Source organism: Anticarsia gemmatalis, chromosome Z (assembly GCF_050436995.1).
Source record: "Anticarsia gemmatalis isolate Benzon Research Colony breed Stoneville strain chromosome Z, ilAntGemm2 primary, whole genome shotgun sequence".
Taxonomy (NCBI): Eukaryota; Metazoa; Arthropoda; class Insecta; order Lepidoptera; family Erebidae; genus Anticarsia; species Anticarsia gemmatalis.
This window is the reverse complement of record NC_134776.1, coordinates 4,938,386-4,960,172: the sequence shown is the minus strand read 5'-3', so window position 1 is coordinate 4,960,172 and position 21,787 is coordinate 4,938,386. Positions and strand designations below refer to the sequence as shown.

At 36.3% G+C, this 21,787-nt stretch overlaps 1 protein-coding gene across 1 annotated transcript; it reads right to left on the bottom strand.

Annotated features, from left to right (window-relative positions):
* Positions 1 to 3,978: 3,978 nt before the first annotated feature.
* On the bottom strand, positions 3,979 to 21,364 carry Lmx1a (LIM homeobox transcription factor 1 alpha). Its single transcript, XM_076134712.1, has 4 exons — positions 21,232 to 21,364; positions 8,288 to 8,489; positions 7,472 to 8,088; positions 3,979 to 7,187 (listed from the first exon to the last, which is right to left on the bottom strand). Exons 1-4 carry the CDS (start codon positions 21,311 to 21,313, stop codon positions 6,931 to 6,933), a joined length of 1,158 nt encoding a protein of 385 aa, XP_075990827.1. The 5' UTR covers positions 21,314 to 21,364; the 3' UTR covers positions 3,979 to 6,930.
* Positions 21,365 to 21,787: the final 423 nt, after the last annotated feature.

Sequence of the window (21,787 nt, the reverse complement as noted above, 5' to 3'; positions counted from 1 at the left end):
TTAAGGCGTCTGGCAGAAGTAATGGCCCCGGGAAACGGTCTGGCAATAGTCAATTTTAATTCTACATAATATCATTAATAACATATCTGAAAACCAACTTTGCTACTATAACGTAGGTTGGGTCGTTTTTTACGCACCTTCACTCCGCGCTACCTCAGAAACGGCCCCGCTTTCAAGGTAGTGGATGTGCATACCTCTTAACAGACCCTTTATACTAACAATCCTCAAAATTTCAGCTTTGCTAAAATGACGTAGGTCTGGCAGCTCTGGGATCTTACTCTATATATAATGAAGAAATTCGATACATTTTAAAATTTTACTACAAAAAAGGTAAAAATGCAACGCAAGCCGCAAAAAAAAATTGCGATGTTTATGGATCCAGTGCAGTGTCTTTGAGAGTAGCACAAATTTGGTTTAAGCGTTTTCAATCCGGAAATTTGTATGCCAAAGAAGCACGTCGCTCTGGCAGTGTTGGGTCAATCAACATTTTTTTTTCAAAAATAATAATCATAATCACGATTAAATAAATTAGTCATCAGTCGTTCAATCTTAATTTTTGTACGATATGATTAAAAAAAAAAAGTCAGGTGACTCTACATATTTCAGTTTAATTCAACACATCTATAAAACTATAACTGATCACCACCTTAAGTTGACTAATAGAAAATAAGTCCATTATTTATAAAATTTGCTTTTCTTCATCTTCTTTTTTTAGATTATACTTACTACTATTGTAATTTTTTAAAGTAAATAAGAAACGGACGATATCTAAATGTGCGTCTAGTTACAGGCACAATTTAAAAACAGCGTGGTTTGGAAAATCAATTTAAATTACTTTAAACTTAATTAGACCAAACTTAATTATTGCAAATGTGTACATATTCACTTTCTATCAGCATGTAAATTTAAAAAATAGACTGATTCTGTTGTAACACATGTCTTTCACTTTTTTATGACCATAGCTTTAATTAAAAACCTGCGATTAACAAATCAACATTCATGGAACGTAGACTTGAAAAGCTTAATTTTATTATTTTTAGTTAGTCATTAAAATTTTAGTGATGATTGAATGACTAACACTAATTAATCTTCAATCACGACACATGATTGATTTTATTTAATCATTATTCATTAGTCATGAATAAATAATTTTATTTCAATCATCATTTTGCCCAACACTGCACTCTGGTCGCCCTATTACGGATAAAATGGATGAAGAACTGGGAATTGACCACAAAACAGTTTTGGCGCATTTGAAAAAAACTGGGTTCACAAAAAAGCTCGATATTAGGGTACCTCACGAGCTCACTGAAAGAAATCTAATGAACCGTGTACTCATTTGTGATTCTTTATTACGACGTAATGTAACCGAATCATATTTGGAGAAGCTGATAACTGGTGATGAAAAGTGGATCACGTACGATAAGAACAAGGCTTCACGGACTGTGGCGAAACCCGGGTTAACTCGCAATAAGGTGATGTTGTGTGTGTGGTGGGATTTGAAGGGCATCATTCATTATGAGCTGTTACCACCAGAAGGGGTGTGGTGTTTCATTATGAAAACGCTAGACCTCACACATCTACGAGTATAGCCACTCAGCAAAAATTAAGAGAGTTTGGTTGGGAGGTGTTAATGCATCCGCCGTATAGTCCTGACCTTGCACCTTCAGATTTCCACCTGTTTCGGTCTCTTCACAATTGTTTGGCAGTGTTAGGTTAACATCACGAGAGGACTGCCAAATCCACTTGTCGCGGTAATTTGAGAAGTCCCAAAATTTTTATTGCAACGGGATCATGTCCCTACCTTTAAGATGGCAAAAGGTTATCGAACAAAATGGTACATACTTTAGTTAAATGTAAATAAATAATTTTAAAAACGTTTTGATTTTACTTAAAAAATGCGAAGAAACTTTTTCCCCAACCTATTATCATGCGTATCAGCCGAGCAATTATAATCTTTGTTAAGCAAGTCGGAGAATACCACCTCCTAAAATAGATTTTTTTGCATGCTCTACCTAGATAGTTGCATACAGCTGAAAACAATGTATGGCAAACTGGTCCATCTTAAATAATAGTGAATATGCGTAAGATTTAAATAAGGATAAAAAAAATCATATTAATATTTTTTTGTACAATTACGTTTTGAATGAGAAAATAATTGATAAAAAATTGCAAAAAAAAGGAAATTCATATTAGTTTAAACGCAACGCTATAGGTCGGAATAAATTATACTAAAATGGCAATTAATAAGTAGGGGTCCGTGCTTTAGAGGTAATAATTTTGGGTATTGTATGTATTATTTTTCTCTTATGGTAAACTAGCTAACCCGCGCAACTTCACTTGCGTCACATAAGAGAGAATGGGTTATATTTTCCCCCGTTTTTGAAACCTTTTTTACTGGTATTCTGCTCCTGTTGGTCGTAGCGTGATATTATATAGCCTAAAGCCTTCCTCAATAAATAGGTTATCCAACAGTAAAATATTTTTTCAATTCGCACCAGTGGTTCCTGAGATTAGCGCGTTCAAACAAACTCTTTATAATATTAGTAAGTATAGATAAACCAGCGATTAAAGTCTTGCCTGTAGTTCTCGATTTCTTTTGTCATTTGGCTCTTGTAGAAACAGCCTAATTATCTACTAGGCCGTATTACTATATTTTGGTCAGTCACCTATCATAGAAATGCCTCGCCTGAGACTCTTTCCATACATTTGTCAAATTTCGAAACAATTCGCAAAACTTTCTGAGCGCCCTGGTTTTTGTATTTTTTTTTGCTGATTATATTAATTTATCTTTTTCAGGTCCCTGGGTTTACCTGGGTCAACAACAATACATTGCCGGCATAATATATCGCGAACAAACAGACCAACGAGGCAAGGAGGCTTTGTTCTATATTAGTTTGTATACTGCGCCATCTGTTGTTTAGTACAGTTACGAGTGGAGTATGTTATTATGTAGAACGGTAGAACGTCACGAGTGTCATTATTTTATTGCAGATGGCGCTGCATGTATTGTCAGTCTATGGGCCAGCGCAGACCAAGAGGAGCGCAGCGGAGAGGATTTTTTTAACGCACTTGAAAATCAACTTTAAATTAATTAAAATAAAGTGCATGTTGATTTTCAAGTGCGTTAAAAAAATCCTCTCCGCTGCGCTCCTCTTGGTCTGCGCTGACCCTTAAGTGCCCGTAGGTACTTTTTTTAAATCAAAAAGGTACCGACAGAGAAGTATCCAATCACACCATTTACTTATGAATTTTTCGGCGTAAATAATTTGGATTTTTAGGTTTACGCTCCGAAGCACATAGACGGCCAGTTTAAATACCACTACGGCGGTCACGGATCTATGGAAACCGCGCCAAGATTTGCTTAACCCACAGATCGTTTATCGACTATGAGCGCAACTGGCTCGCTATGTCCTACATTCACTAGCACATATTAGTGTGGGCACTAAAGTCACCCCGTGGACAGCCGGCCGAGCTTGTGATATCGGCTGGTTGCAATAGTATGCACTGTATGCAGTGCCCCACACTTTATTCCATGCATTTACTTTCCTTTCCACACCTGCATCTATTTTACTATCTCTTGTAAACATAGTCCAAGTTCTCAAAGGACCTGTAATAACATTACATTCCAATAGGTCTTTGTTCCTTTAAAACATCCTTACTTTGGTCTCACCCGCATTTGGATTTTTAATATTTAAAACGTTATAATATTTTAAAGCTTTATTTGAAGACTTCGAAATTCTAATTTTTTTATGTAAGTTATAACGATAGGCATATGAAGATATAAAAACGTAAGTATATAACAAGATGTTAATATTTTTACTTACCTCCAGAATATTTTTTTATACATTATTTTCTCACCTCGAGGCTGAATTCTAAGAAAGCTTGTAGAGAGCGGGTAATAAATAATTACAACATTCAATTTTATTAATCACTTATTATTTAAAACAAACATAAAATAAAATATGACAAGGGCAACAATAGTAAGTACAAGTCAGATTCATACGTTGAGATTATCGCTAATGTACGATAGTTTACAATCAGTGTACACGGTGGAAGTGCTCAAGTGCACCAACATTTTTGCCATTAAACAAATAAAAAATCAGAATGTCAATCTATTTTACTTATAATGTTTTGATATTGACTGGACTGAAAGTAACGAAGTCACATGCCAACCCGAACTGTGGTTATTACTAGGTATTCATCACACATGTTAACTCTTTACACGTAAACATCGTAATGCTCTATAATGTTCATTAATTTCGATGTCAACACATTTAAGTTTACAAACTATTGATAGATCGGTACTATCACAATATCGACAACTCTTTCAATCAGCGGTTTTGTGCTGAAATTTAGTGATGAAACCTGGTGGTTTTCTATGTTGTGTAGGATTTGCCATTGTTCGAGCTTTACAAGCTCATCAAGTAGCATGTTTGTATAATTAAATTGTTTCCATATTAAGGTTAACACTAATGACTAGATTTTCCTGTAGTTGATTCTACAACACGGGTCACTTATTTTATGCTAATTTTATATGTTACATCTGGCTTATGTTTAGGCGTTTGTCAGACATTGTACTCATTCCTTTTCGACTGACTATTTGTCCCAACAGTTGTGTAAACGAGTACATGTTGTAGGTACATAATACTTGAGATATCTTGCCTGAGAGAAAGCTCTGTACTGTCCCCGCATTTTGCAGAAGTCTAACAAACGAGCAGTGGTACGTGATTTATTATTAAGTTATAACGTAGCGTTAGGTCATGTACAGTAGTAAGTTAATACTATAGAAAGTTACATCGTGTTACGCATAGGTTTCCTACAAGGGAGATATCGCCACCAACTGTGTGTTGTAGCTGTATCGGTTCTAAAGACAAATGATGATCAAGAAAAACATAAAGGGCGGCTTAACTAGACTATTTTTTTCTTGTGAAGGATAAAAGGTTGGAAACCTATAGCGTAAAACCTTTCATTATTGCATTTGCCTAGCGCGGCGACAAAACTATCGAAACTATCGCTTCCCGCTGATCGTCAACTCTTTTATAGTTTCTAGTTCTACTCGTTTCTCGTTCATCGTTGGTGGTGGGACAACTGCCTAACATAGAAAATCTGTAGTTGGTTCGAACAAGTGAAAAAAAACCTAATTTAATCTAAAATAATAGACGACTTAAGAGTGACGGATTTTAGAGGTATTCTATTAACAAATTTTATATAGATGTACATGATTTAATTCTAATCGTTCTGTAAACAAGTTACAACTCATATTGTCACTGGTTAATCATTGCACTTGTAATACAAAAATTGATACAGTTATGTCTACACATTTATCTATTGTTTTTAATAGCAAAATTCTAACATATCGACGTAATTAAACTGCTTCGCTCATTTTAGGACAAAACAGGGAGGGTGCCGAACCCGGTGAACAATGATGTATTACAATGAATTGTATACAATTAAACATTACTAATCACTTACTCAGCACGGTCGCCTAAAGAATTGTTCCGGCGTCTGCGCCCGCAATTAACTAGATCCGTTGACTCCTTCAGATCATTTAAGTGATAAATATCACTAATTGAAATTAAAAACAATTTTTCGTATCAAGATTTAGTTTTTGAAGGCACTTGGCACGCGGGGTGGAGTCAAGGCCTAGCCCCTTTCTTATTCCGGGTCTCATCCAGTACTGGGACAGTAATGAGTTAAATATATTAATTTCCTTCGACTATTCATTTGGTCGTAATCATCAGATAAATAATTAAAAACGTCAGGCAACTGCTGACCCAGTTAATTGCGGTCCAAGTCACCAGAATCGTCTTGGAAAAAAAATAATTTACCCAGATCGTTTGCTTCGCTCGCTTTTGTGTCACAGTTTCAAAATAACCGGTGTTTTGGAATAGTCGGGCTGAGGATCAATATTATGTACAGATATAAAGACACCTACTACTTAAACATCTATAATACAAATAAGTGGATTTGGTAACATTACAACTAGTATTTACACAATAATCTATAATTATGACTACAGTTAGATTGTTGGTTACTTCCAAATAAAATGCTACCTATCCAATTGTTGGCCAAATCTCGGCAAACAATTGGATCTAAATTTGTATATGAATTTCTGTACAATGATAATATAATATTATGTACACAATAAAATACTTTTACAAATTCTAATAATAGATTTATCACCATGGATTTACGAACAACATCATTTGAAACAGCAACGTTACTTCAATAGAAAATCAGTATTTTACTTAAGAAAAAGGTGTACCTCGTACAAAATACACCTGTTTTATCTATTAGTAGGTACAATAATCAATTATTTATTTGGTGGCTATTATAATCAAGCTATTGTGGAAAATGATGTATGACTTTTTGATAACGGAAATTAGGTTTTCGACGTCAAATATCTATGTATAAGTAGGTATGTTTATTAAATGTTACATGCTACAACTTTGAATTCGGACTCTACTTTCAGCTACACTTATTACCTATGTTGGTTATAAATGTTGATAAAACTCGAATTTACACAAATGACTACTTTAATGTAATAATAATGAATTATGCTACACTATGTATGTAAGTATGACCACAGAAAACTGGCGATGCTCTATTCCTTAATAGATATCTACTTCAACTAGCCACAATACTGGTATTGAGTTGCGGCGGTCACTTAACTGCAATCGAGAGTTGCTCTCTTTCCTTATATTTTGGCGTTAAAGAATACCCATGTGGTCAGATCGTCTAATATGGATTTACATCAGCGAAATATTTGTGAAAGTTGTATGCATGTGTTTGTACATGAGTGCCGCTGTAAGTATAGGTGTGACTAGTGGCAGTGTCGTTGCATGGAACGGAGTATTCCGTCGGCGGCGGCAGGCGCAGTCGCTGTCCAGACGAGGCTCGCCGGCCAGCGCCACGTCTGCTGCTAAATCAATGATCGGTACTGAAGTAAGAGTTCTGCATAAGGTACAACTTGTCTATGGGGTTGACGACGGAGCCGGTGCCGAGGTTGAGCGGTTCGTGTGCGGAGTGCGCTGAGTGCGCCGTGTGCGGGTGCGAGTGATGCTGCACCTCTAGGTTCTGGAGGCTCATGGTGTCAGACGCGCCCTCGTCCAGCTGGTCAAAGTTACTACCGTCCAGTGATATATCTGAACTGCAGAAACTGTCTCCTGAATGCGCTGGATAATCTGAAAATAACAAAAATAAAACACATTTTCAGATGGGAAATAGTCAATATTTTTTTTAAATCACAGCGTGATTCAATATGACGCTGTAACAATATTCGTAGAACACAATTGAACAGTGTCCACACAATAAATAATGTTGTATTTGCTCTTTAATCTGTGTTTCCGTTTGCCGAAAACAAAAAATGTAAACTGTTAAATGTTTTTCTGAATAATCTCTTTTTATTTAATATTGATATTGAAAGCTTAATTGGTATGTATAAACAATGTGACAGTTCTGAGCTTACCGTCAGGGGAGTATGGTAAGTTGGGGTTGAGTGGCTGACTAGAAGCCGAGTAGGAACCGTCTAATCCCAGGTAATTGCCGTGCTCGCTGGACGGGGACTCTTGTTTTATGCTCTTTTCATCTTTGTCCTTTTCCTTATCGTTGTTCTTTTCACCTTCTTGCTTCGCTTTCCTTTGGATTTTCTTCATTTTAGCTCTCTGGTTCTGGAACCACACCTGCACCACTCGCACGCTTAGTCCGGTATCTTTTGCTAGAGCCTCACGGACTTTTCTGCAAGGTTTTGGACTGACTTCGAACGATGCCTTAAACTGCCGGCGCTGAGCTGACGTTAAAATGGTTCGAGGACGTTTCGGTCCCCTCCTACCATCTCGTGGACGCTCAGCGTCGTCTAATATCATATCGTCCTCAGCGTGTTGCATTAAATACATTTCCTTCTCGAAATCTTGACGACAGAAAATCTGTCCAGCCCTGATGACATATTGTTCGCCTTTTTGAAGTGGTTGGCAGCACATGACACAAACGAAGCATTGAATGTGGAACACGTACTGTTGAGCGCGCATGACCATCTCTTGTGGCAGCAGTCGGTCGCCGCACCTGGTGCACTTGACCCCGAACAATCTAATAGAGAAAAAGTATTGCAATATTGGGAATATCAACGCTTAGCTGGTCGCGGTGTATATCGCCAGCAGATCGCATATGTAGCAACGCAATAGCATTATTAGTAAACTAGATCTAATGGAGAATGAATAGATAGATGATCGGAAGATCTTTGATTACAAAAATGATTGTTTTTGTGGTCAAAGATCTTTTATATTACCTATCGTAGTCGGGCTTGCAGTAGAGCTTGGCGTTTCGAGTGTAGCAGGTATGTGCGAGAGGACAGCCGCAGACGCAGCAGCTCAGGCAATGTTCGTGCCAGGACAGCTCGCCCACGCGCATCAGGTAGCGGTCTTGAATCTTCTGGCCACATCCTTCACAGATCTCCACAATCTTCTCCCGTTTGATGCTCGCGCTCAGTTCTGTTGATGGGATACCTATGGTTTAGTAGCATGTGGTGGATCTAACATTACAGTTGTGCGCAAATGTATGCTTGCATTGTAAAGCGAGTTAGCAGTGGTTCATTTCCACCACTAAAATCCATAAATAACTTAATGAGGAAATGAAGAATAGATTATTAATAACCCAATAAATGTTTTAAACTTAGCCATATTAACGGATACAAATCAAAATTTCTAAATCTTATTTGTTTTTGTATAAACATTGATAATATAATCCACAACTTCGACTTGGTTTTTGGGCAAATGAGCTGATTCTTAGGTACTTAGTATTGATCTTACTACCGCGCACCCGAAAATAAGTACTTTGTTACCGAAGATGTGTTGCCCGGCTTTACAATACAAACTCTCCTGAACCTTTGGCAACGCTTACATTTAATACCGGACATTTTCTTACTATTGAACGTCGTGTAAACTCTGATTAGTTACACAGTGTTATTTATTCCACTCATTATAGTTTCAAAACTGATTTAACGTGACAAAAACTGTATAACTAATCAGAACTTACTCTAAGTATATTAATAAGACGGTTAATGTTTCATAGGCTAGTTTCACCACTAAGATAAGAGACGGATAAACTATTCAATAGAACAAGTGATATATTGAAAATACGGGATTAAACATTGTGAATCAATAGTTATTTAGTGGTGAAGCGAGGCGTTAATATTACGGTCTTTCACGCCTTAACCGATTCGCTTTTGTGAAATTACATGAGGGCTCATCACGTATTTCAGTTGACAAACCTACGTCAAATTGATAGCCATTATTTAATACATTGCTTCTAAGACGTAACGTGTTAATCACTATAATCTAAGGAAGAAAATAATGTACAGCAGTGGCTTTGAAATTGTTGCCGACTGAGACACGTGATAGTTCCATGGTCATTTCTAAGGAATAAATGAATGGTTGTCAGCTGATCGAGTACATAGCGAAGTACCCTTACTTTACATGTTTAGGATGAATGGTATACACGTACACATGCTATAACAAATGGCAAAACTAGTTGAACCTCATCGCATAATTATTTTACATTCGCAGTGCTTTATATCATAGAGTATTGAACATTATAATATATGTAGTTTAAATACATTAGATCATTCTACAATCATTAATAAAGGTACTTTATTTGAAATGTGTATCTTATTTCAATTAGTCTTTTAGTATAAAATGCAACGCTAATATTTACATAAAGTTTATTACTTGTAACTGTTGTGTGTGTGTCCCTCAACGACATAAATGCGTTTTTTTGGATAAGTCTTCATCCGGAATAGGAAATAAGTTTAAATATATCTAGAAAATTAAAGAAGGGTATTATTAAACAATGTTTATTGCTTCTGGTACGACAGTGTTGACAAGTAAAATATTATTACATGTAAGATCCCTATTAAAATTATAAATAAGAAAGCTTAATTAAATGGATAACGTTTTATAGCGGGGACTTTAATTAATACCTGTAACAGGTAACACGATAAAATGATAATACTAAGAAACTTTCTTTGTTATTTATATAAGTACCTAGTTTAGAAAATCGCCGGGAGATTTACTTCATAAAAGGTTTAAGTGAACCGCTAATTATACGTTCATATTTCTTTATTCTGTTTTATAGTCTAAGATTCCGTTATACAGAAATCTTCACCGAGCTGGTTAATAAATGAAAGTCGTTTTTTTTTATAATAAAATATCTCACAAAATATATTGCAAATGGGTTACCTTAAAAAAATTCAGCCCAGAATATGACGTAAACGTATGGGTAGGGCTAGAGGTCCTAAGTCATGTAAAGTGCAAGTGTATTAATAATTAACTTAATTTTAAAAAATCCATTATCAACTCGAGTAAAGTTCGTTCACTGGCCTCAGGAGTCATATGATATTCGAATCAATGAAACTCAAATGGGAAAGAATGCTACTACAACGAAGCCTCTCTTTTTGCTATTGGGCGTGCGGCGCACGCGACGTAGCCGCACCGTTTGATGTAGTTTGATTGTATAGAGTGATACAGTTTTGATTACATTATTTTATTATTTAGTATGTGTGACATTTAAGATTTTTCAATTAGCTAACAATGTTATTTTTTTGTTTTTTACTTGATTATTAACCTGAAGAAAATAAGCCATTGTAGCGGCACGTTGTATAATTTGGCATATTTTATTTCATAAAATAAAAACTTTCATTCATTAATCAGCTCGGTGAAGGTCGATGTATAGCGGGATCCCATACTATTAGGTTTTATAATTATACAGTGACAGGCATGGCATGCTACTTGGATTTATTTTTCTGTTTCTATACGCTGAACAAAGTTTTTCCTCCACACCGACCCCGTGAACAGATTATTTGAACATCTTTGCGTATTTAAAATGCTTTCTTCCCGCTGTGTAGCTATTAATGTGCGAGCGTAACAAACTATTGATTCATCCCGCCGTCTGTTCACTACGTCGATAAATGTCTATAATGTCTACGTATATAATATAGTTAGACAGTCGAAAGCTTTGGAAGGAAAATAAGGCGCCTCACCGCTCCTAAGACTGTTGGACGAGGGTGAGGACACGCCCCTCTGTGTGAGGGGCGTTCCCCCTCGGTGGCCCTCACTCGGGTCACGGCGATCAAAGTCTACCAACAAAATGTCGGTGTTAAGCAACCTTCATCGCGTCGGTTAATCGATGCTCCAAATTACCGACAACCGAACAAGATTACATCACATTCTGTAGGTAACGTTGCTGTATACATATCAGATATAGCAATTCAACATCGTACGCACTCGTGCAGGCTTGCCACACTCTGCTAATTCGACCAAATATTTGCTATAATATACATATACACATAACTGACTTTTTAATCAGCCAAGTCAATATTTGAACAAATACATAATTGATATGAATAATCTAAGATTTATTATTAATTCAATTAAACGAAAATATTTTTACAACAAGCGTTGCCATACAACGTGGCAGTCCTGCCAGCACTCGGGAACGTTCCCGGTAGAGAGCGATGCGGAGGAGTATTTCGAAGCATAGAGCGCTCACTCCCTTTCTCTCTTTTATTTTATGTTTTGTGTATTTTTTTTTATTGTATACATTAATATAGTTTATTTGAGTTAAAACATATTTAATGAATACTCTTTTGTAAATAATACATGATATTAAAAACATAACAACTTGTATTAACGGACAATATAATAATGCGTATAATTATTTTTTATGTTTTCTCCTGCATAACGTGTAGTACATTTCTTTATTAATAAAAGTTAACAAAGAATGTTAATTAGTTTAACACAGTCTGGTTGATTCAAAATATTTAAGAATAAGGAGGTCCGCTCAGACTTCATAAACCTAAACCTAACAATGCCGTGTAAATATAAATAACATAAATAAATAAATATCATTGGACAACTCACACACGGTCATTTGATTCCAAATTAAGCAGTGCTTGTACTATGGATTGTCCCGGGTGGGATTTGAACCCACCACAAGTGGCGCTACGGTTATTGCGGCGAGGTGACTAATTTAACCTCTGTGCCAAATGTGCAGTTAATAAAAAAACTAATTTCATTTATTTATAAAATAATTTAGTTCAAAAGCCGTGACTGTCACCACACCATCTATTATTTCTTTTTTTAACACTACTCCCGCAATCATTGCTCTTGTTTCGCTGGGTGTTTACAGACATTAAAACAATGGACGCAAAGTACAACCAGACTCGAAACAACGATGTGTGATTCGCTCAAACTCTTGTTCCGTGTTGGAATCGAACCCACGACCTCCCGACGCATTGGTAGTAGCGAGGCGACCTAAGGCCCAGCGCAGACAGAGAGGAAAAATCCTCGCGCGGTCTCGGGCATTTTCTTTACGGCTCACGTATGCTCGAGCATGCTCGCGACTGCGCGAGCCTGCGCGAGGAAAGCGATCTGGGTTACCACTCTACATTAAACATACCAGTTTGTCGTGAAAGCTCGTCAACGATGGTGGCCTGGGCCATGATTAAAATTGCTCTTTTGGCTGAAGAAGAATAAAAATGACGGTCTCCCTCTTTACACTCAGTAGAGCGCAGCGGAGACGATTTTTTTAACGCACTTGAAAATCAACTTTAATATTATTATAATAAAGTGCATAAATGCTTGAACCTGACAAAAAATGCTCGCGCGTCCTCGAGGATGCGCGGGTATCCCCGCGCGGCATCGCGGCGCCGCCGGCACCGTACGAGAACTTTCAGGCCCAGCGCAGACAGAGCGGAATAATCCTCGCGCGGTCTCGGGCATTTTCTTTACGGCTCGCGTATGCTCGAGCACTTTTGCACTTTTCTTTTCCATTTACATTTTCAAGTGCGTTAAAAAAATCCTCTCCGCTGCGCTCCTCTCGTTCTGCGCTGACCCTTACGATAACGCCATAGAGGCCGTCAAGTATAAAACTTATCTAAAGAATTAGGGTCCGCTAAGCATTTCATACATAATGCTTATGTATGACTAGCTGACCCGCGCAACTTCGCTTGCGTCACATAAGAGAGAATGGGTCAAAATTATCCCCGTTTTTTTATTTTTTTTTACTGGTACTCTGCTCCTAATGGTCGTTGTGTGATGTTATATAGCCTATAGCCTTCCTCGATAAATGGGCTATCTAACTCTGAAAGAACTTTTCAAATCGGACCAGTAGTTCCTGAGATTACCGCGTTCAAACAAACAAACAATCAAATTCTTCGGCTTTATAATATTAGTATAGATAGATAAATACAGTCATGAAATTTTATTTTTAGAGTCTTAAGACCTTCATTTTAACCCTTTATTGTCCCACTGTTGGACAAGGGTCTCCTCCCGTAATGCGGGAGGTATTAGACCTTGTTTTTCCTTATCTAGCAAAAGATGTTATATTTACTATCACATCACAATTTATTTAATAATTAAATCCTAGAAAATTCTACTATTTAGGTATCAAACATTTATAAAATTATTTCACCTTTTAGTGAATTGAGCTATCTTCAATGAAGAAGGTCTTAGTCGTTGGCTTCTTCCACTCTGTTTATTACCGCTTGGTATTTAAGATGTCTGCAGGTGTCAGTTTTAGGTAAATACGTTAAAACGCATTTTTTATGGTTTGTTCAAAATTCAATCGTTCTCTATTCTTCAGTTTTATCGCAAGCTCTATCACTGTTAATCCAAGCTGTCTGAACATTAGTCGGAAAGAAAAACATTTGGATATTCTACCAATTTGGATCTAGTAAAGATTCCCGGTACAAGTAAACAAATTTTGCGATATAATATTCAAAAATAATTTTAAATAAACCTTAAATATCTGTTTTTAATGCATTCAATATTCACTGGAGCTATAAATTCAAAGGTAGAGGACTATAATATCTTGCAACAAGCGGTGTACCCAGTGCAGACGACTTAGGATCTCTCACTTGATTAAATTATAAAAAGAATATTCATGCCCACTCTACTCCCACATATTATATTTGTCCCAGTTAAGAGTGGAATGTGGATGCTAATTGAATGTTAAACGACGTTTATTAATAAAAACCACCGTTCTATAAATATTTTTCCAGGCGATGTTGCGACTTCCATGTTTTTCAAATGTAATAAAATAAGTTACAATTAATATTAATATCTATTAAGCAATAAGTAACAGGTTATATTCACATTACGACGTGTCCGGAGCGTGGGGTAAAACCTTTTTTTGCAAGCACGTATAAAATGCAAATTTGCGTGGTTTGGATACATTGATGTTTTTTATTGCAACGTTCAAATTTCTAACCTAAAGCCGTCGATGAACGGCGTGCCTGTGATTGCCACCGTATTCACGCCAACATCTTTCGACGAAGATGTCAGGTAATGAAAGTGTGTATAGTTTTGTCAAGTGAAAGCCGAGTAGTTAAAACATGCGTCTCCCACGCACGTGGTCCAAGGTTCGAACCCGAAGCAACACAGCAATGAATTTTCGAAGTTATGTGTCTATTAGAAATACAAGACAAGTAATAAACTTGTCCCAATGGTGAAGGAAAACATTATGATTTAGCATAATGATTACGGGAGTATACCTTTGCCCAACAGTGGGAGATTAATAGGCTAAAAGAGTACCTATAGTTATGATTCTTGAAGTGCTTTCAATAGTCTCTGGATCATCATTCAGCACAGCAGACAATAAAATAACACGTAGGTATTTTTCAAATACCAATAATCGACGTAGATATTCAACATAGGTGCTCATACTAAAAACGAAATGCTTCCCATGTTAAGAGAGAAGGTGCGCGTTAGGGCCGGTTCATATCTAACGGATGATGCGTCGAGCGTATAGTCAGTCGCGTTTATTTGGCCGTATGGACTGGTTCATATCAAACGAGAAATGCGTCACAATAAATTCTATTTGGGAAGCTTTAGGACTAGAACGAAAAAGCACACGCCGATATTGAGTGCATCCTTTAAATACTAAAGGTCTATATTCAACTTTAACAGTATCCTACAAAATTTATTTGGTATCTATATAGAAATGTGTTAAAAAGTCTTAAATATTTAACAAATCATTATACAGATGATTTGTGATGCATGGTCACCTATAAAAGAAAAAAATTATCAAGTATTCTTTGATGTATGTGTGTGTATGTGCATGTGCCCCAACGTTCAACACTACCTATCTTTCACTAACCTAACCAGTCACATCGTTTAACTGATTTTCTGTCCTTTCCCATCCACATTGTATAAAACAGAATGTAATTGTGTGTATATATAGCTGCGTGCGGTTTGGAGCCGAGTCGAGCTCGAACGCTTAACCTCGCTTAAAAGCGGCCTTAAGCGAATAACGGCTGAGCGGTTCGTTTCTTCTCTTTTCACTCATTACGCTCGTTGCAAAGAAATGCTGAAGATATATTTCATATCTTTGAATGTTGAGCCTCAGTTGCGTTTAGAGTTTCATTATATAATCAACTAGCTGACCCGGCGAACTTCGTACCGCCTAAATATGCAAAATTAAATGTCTATTTTTCAATATTTCTGAGAGATTTTCTTAATATTTTTTTCCGTAAAAACCTTCTTATAATAGCAAATACAACAAAAAAAAGAATATCATCACGCTACGACCAAAAGGAGTAGAGTACCAGTGAAAAATTTTACAAAAACGGGGAAAAATTTCACGCGTTCTCTCTTATTGGACGCTAGCAAAGTTGCGCGGGTCAGCTAGTTTATATATATATATATATATATAGATTTATTTATCATGTTGTTAAAGTAAGGACGTCATTTCTAAGATGGAGAGACCAAGAGACCTAAGTTCCTATTTATAGTTTTATCTGTGGCGGCCATTTTCAATTTTTCCTAATAAAAAAAATAATAGGTCGAATAAAATGAAAGAATCATGAGATTATAATGGACCATGCTCTTATAAATTTATTTTTAATAAAATCCAACTAAATATTGTTTTTCTTATCACGCTAGTTACATTTTATAGGCCTAAACACTTCCGATGTCGCGCTTCCATTATCACCACAGTCTTTATCAATACTCAATCAACAAAGCCCCTCGCGTTATTGATTGGCCCGTACACCGATCGCTGCATCTACGCCTACGTCGTAGCGTCGTAGTACTACGTAAACGCTCTACGAAACAAAAGCTTTACATAGCACATTCGGGCGGAAAGACGGTTTGTCCATGTAGGACCAAAGCTAGTTCTAGCTATCATCATAATGAATAATACTCCTTTCCCCTTTAAATATAACTATTCCCGATTAAAATAATAAACTTAAATATTTTTTTGTTTAATTCTTTGGAAATGTATCTGTCTAATTTTACATTTTGATTCACTAACAAAAACAACTGTGCAATAAGCTAAATTGAACATACTGATAGGAATAACATATAGTAGTAATTCTTACTACTAGTACACCTAATATAACGAGCAAGTTCACTTTGATGTTTAGACAACATATTATCTGAAAAAAATGTTTCTATGGCATCCACCCAAAGCGTTGATCAATTAGTTTTCATACAATATTTGTCGATAGTCGGCTCTCGATAGAGATACAGTAGTAGGAAATAGCGTGTTTTAAGCGCAGTTTCATGCACTCTTACTATTATTTAAACAAAATGCTTCTTGCCGATTTCACTAGGGACAGATCAGTCATTCACACAGTCATGCTGCTAGCTAGCTACTTATTATTCAATATTCGATAGCAGTACGAAATTGCCTATCATTAAGTCTCTAAACAAATCTACGGTCGTGTGCAATAACATGTGGGTTGCGAATGTTCTGGCCGGTCGTAGTGAGCATTTGTGTCAGTACGGGGAAACAAGGCGCTCCGAACAAGAGGAATAACATATAATACGTCCAGTATCCGATGAGTATCTCCCTTAGGCCGACGCCACACATGACGGAAAATAGTCGATGAAAGTTTGTAATTTCAGCGCTAGAAGTATGAATTTTTGGGATTTTCGTTTGAATTAAATTAACACTTTTACCAGGGATACTATAAAATCATCACCCAAGGGATTAAAATAGGCAATGAGAGTTTATATAATATATAATGGGAGATCATTTTATTCAGTTCACATTCATTTCATTTGGAGCCAAAGCATGAAGCTTTATATTTGGTGTTTTTGTTTGAAATAAACGAACACGTATTTCAGTGTCATCTTTCATTTAGGGGTTAAAATAAGGGATGAAGGTTAGAATAGTCTTTTGTCCAGTTCAGTTCAAAGTTGGAAGTTTCTAACAGTATATGCCTCTTCAAACAGAAATAAATAGTAAGTGTTTTTATAAAATTTTTAATTCAGAGGAAATAAACAACTTTTGTTTTTCCTAACTTATACGCGAGCACAGCCGCGCGGGTCCACGAGGTTCATATAGTATTCTGCGATACGCCGATACCGATCTTCCGCCTAGTGTGCCCGCTATTTGTAATGTATAATTATACATCATAACACGTTTATATTTACACGCAATGTAGGTATATGTATTGGCGTTACGTCGCGAATGATCCGCGACGTATTTTCTGTCAAGTGTGGCGCTAGCCTTAGACTGCATAAATAGAGCATGACTTCTGACATGCCTAATATGCCTATGGGTACGAACGGAGCTATGTGGGTAGCCTATCAATTGTAATTTGCGATGTGAGATGTTTCAATATTTGTAATCGTTAGATGACATAGTTTTCTCGTTGTATAATCCGTTTTATAGTACTTTGGCAAACAAATATGCAACACAAGAGTAATTCTTAGTGTGGAAGTTGACTTTTTAATGAAATACATATATGTATATTTCATTAAAAAGACAACTCCCACACTAAGAAAGACGCCGACTATTCAACGTTTATATCTATACTAATATTATAAAGCTGAAGAGTTTGTTTGTTTGAACGCGCTAATCTCAGGAACTACTGGTCCGATTTGAAAAATTCTTTCAGTGTTAGATAGCCCATTTGTCGAGGAAGGCTATAAGCTATATATCATCACGCTACGACCAATAGGAGCAGAAAAGTAGTAAAAAATGTTACAAAATCGGGAAAAATTTTGATTCATTCTCTCTTATGTGACGCAAGCGAAGTTGCGCGGGTCGGCTATATATAATATAAACGTTGTATAGTCGGCGTCTGTAAAAACACAGAATGTTGTTTATTTTTTTGCAGTACCTACCATAATAGGGCTCAAAAATAAATTACTACAGAATACAAAGCAAAGTCGCTTCCCGCGTCTGTCCCTGTCTGTTTGTTTGTGTAATATGTATGTTTACATTTTTAAAACTACACAATGGATTTTGATGAAGTGTTTTAATAGATAGAGTGATTCAAGAGGGATATAGGCCAAACCGATAGGCAAGAGGGTTTATATGAGAAAATAGTAAAGGTTTTTCAAGCCGGGGCGAGCCGTTAGCTATTTATAAAGGTGTCTTCGGGACGCATACGCGCTCTAAAAATCTCAATCCGTAAAAAAATTACAATGCATGTTAAAAAAACACGAAGTTTAAAATGTTATAATGATTAATAAAGTTAACATATCGTGGTGTAAATTTTGTAAAGTTACATTTTGTTTGTAATTAAATTGCTATGTAAGTGTACACTCAGCGCGGCGTCACGTGAACCTCTCTAGGTTTTTTTCGTCAAATATTGTCGGTTCGTTGCTGCAGACCAAATATTTGAGCTCGTTTCGTCTCGTGTTATTTTGATACATTTTAATTTTTTTGGCAAAAACCAATGAGAAATGATCACAGTTGGTGTCCACATTTATATCTACTGATATTATGGATTTGTAGCTGCTGTACTAGGTATCTGTTTTGCTTTAAAGAATATTTTCAGATGTGCTATGTGACAGATAAGAGCAGAGTCAGGGGCCAATTCTAAAAATATATTAATTTCTAAATATTGTATGATGATTGATCCTTGATAACTGCACGTTTGGCGCTGTGGTTAAAGTGGTCACCTCGCCGCAATAATCGTAGCGCCGCGTGTGGTGGGTTCGAATCCCACCCGGGACAAATATTTGTGTGATGAGCACGAGTATCTGTTCTGAGCCTGGATGTCGATTTATCTATATAAGTATATAAGTTTGTATATCAGTTATTTGATTACCATAGTACAAGCTTTGCTTAGTTTGGAATCAAATGACCGTGTGTGAGTTGTCCAGTGATATTTATTATTATTTTCGCATGGACTAAAATTTATTTGATTTTGTATTTGGATTTTGATAACGTATTGTTTCTTTAATATTTCCATTTACCATAAAACGTAATACTTATCTTGCTAAAATGTTCTTAAATGACCTTGGCAGCGTGAAGGCTACAGTTTATCATAATATCATGTAAGTATACTTATATAGAGTATTTGTACCAACGTGGCACGTTATAAAACTCCGGTAACCACGTGTAATGTACGAAAAATGGCCGCGTGAGTGGCCTAAAAATCGAATCTCGGGACCCTGTGGCAATTTTCATGGTATCTATTTTTCTATTGATATACCTATTGTTTGTCAAGTTTAACGTTTATTATGACATCGGCTATATAAAGCTGAGCCTTTCTATGTTACTATTGTTCTAAAAAATGCCTTGCAAAAGCACAACTTACTAGGATAAGCGTAAAGCTCTTTCAAAGAAGTGCTAAATGCATAAATAAAAATATGGAACTAATCTATTTATATCACTACGTAGTAAAAAGCAAAGTCGCTTCCCACGCCTGTCCCTAAGTTTTATGTATGCTTAGACCTTTAAGACTAGGGAAGGTTTATGTGTAAAAGTTGTAAAGGTTCTTGTATAAAATAACTGTTTGAACCGGGCGAAGCCGGGGCGGGCTGCTTGTATAATAATATTTTTATTTGTGAACTTAAACACTGCTGTTGGTCACTTGATTCACAAGATTCTGTTTTAAATAAAATGACACACACTTGAATATAGAAACTGGAAAAAGCTTTATTCAGAACATACGAAATAAATTTTGCACGAACAAAAAGCAGCGTGCGAGTTTCACCTGCGTTGCAGAAAAAGTATTTTTCGGCTCAATTTTGTGGACTGTTAGATATCGGAGGTATTACTTGCCATTGTTCGTTAACTGCATTCTGCATGCATTTTTATTTTTATTACACTCTATTTGAAAACTTATGGAAGATTATTTATTTTTTTATAGCGACTTTTAACTAAATGTTGTTCTTTTTGATGTTTTTCATAACCGTTACTAGATAGATACAATGACATGTGCCCATAATAAGCTGATAATCATGCGTTAAAAATACTAGTTAGCGGAGTTTAGTAAGTTTTGACAGTAAACCTGCCTCGCCTCTGTAGATCATAGCGTGATGTATCATGCCCCCTCTAATGATTCAACTATCACACCACATAATTTTTCAACTACCAGAACCAAAGAAAAGTGAATTACAACAAAAAAATGTAAATATCCGTTTTATTATACATATTAATAATTTTAGCCGATACGTCATTATATTTATCTCGGAAACTGCAATTTTTAAACACTCTTTAAGAGCCTTCTCCTTCCACGCCTCATTTGTCATACACAATGTTTGTAGGATACGATCAACACAACAACATTTATGAAAATACGTACTTGAAAATATCAACGTCTGAATATCTCAAAAAATTTATCATTACTGATGTTAGATTCCTTATAATGTTAAGCCTGAACTATTTAATATATATATACCTACACACATACTTATTTTTATAAAATCTAAACTTTAGAGCATATAAAGTGGCGTACCGAGGACCTAAATTCAACAGTAGGTAGGAAAGTGCTGTAACGATAGATAGATAGGCTCAACTAAAAGCTAAAAGGCGCTCTGATTTATTGTTTTATTTTACCCTTTATAAATACGCTAACTATTCATACCGAGTAATTTCTTAGTCGTCTTTTGGGAACAGTAGTTAAAATTTGTAATACATTTTTACACTAAACATTTAATTTATCTACGTGAAACTTAGCATTAACATTTGATACATCATTGTTAAGTTATAAACGCAATTTTCAGCCTCCAACCTCTTTATTACATAACTTTGGTTGAATATAACTTCCATTATCACACCGCATAGTATAAGGCAGGTATTGCCCTTGCAAGACAATTTTTATTTTAATAATTCAGTTTTAATGTATATGTGAACAGAATATTAACAGCCAATGTTTATATTCGCACTGTCCGTTATTTGCTTTTGATTTAAAATTTTATAGTCATAATCACTTATTTTAAACTTGAAAAATTGTCTAAACAAGAAGTAAACAGCCGTTTTAGAACTAACCTGTCCTCCCCGCGCAGTTGAGAGGTGGCTGCATGCCCTCCTGCATCAATCCAGAGTTTATGTTCGTGTAAAACTCTAACATTGTTGATACACCCGACACTGTTCACTGCCGCGAGACACCGCCAACGCGCCGGACGACCATACAATGATGTCAGATCAGCGTGCTACCCTCGTCACGACGGCTCTTGCTATCCCCCTCTGTTGCATTCACCAATAGCGAGCCCCTCTTCTTAAGCAGCTCCGCCCCTTCCACCCGAGACCCAACCTACCTATTATACAGATCAAAGCGATGATATTTCGCCGCTTGGCAGAAACGCCAGCAAATTGTGCTTTTTCGTAAAAAAAATGTTTCGGACACGGCCACGGGCCGAGCGGTAGGCGCGAGAGGGAGCGCTCTACGTCCTTATTGAATTCTGATAGTTGCAAAAAACATTTTCGGCTTTCAATTTTTCAATTCCATGACTACTTAATTGGGTGCACGTTATACGCTTTAATTTGACGTGAGTATGTCGGGGCGGTTATAACGTTTTTATTTATTGATTTGGCAATTGTTGTT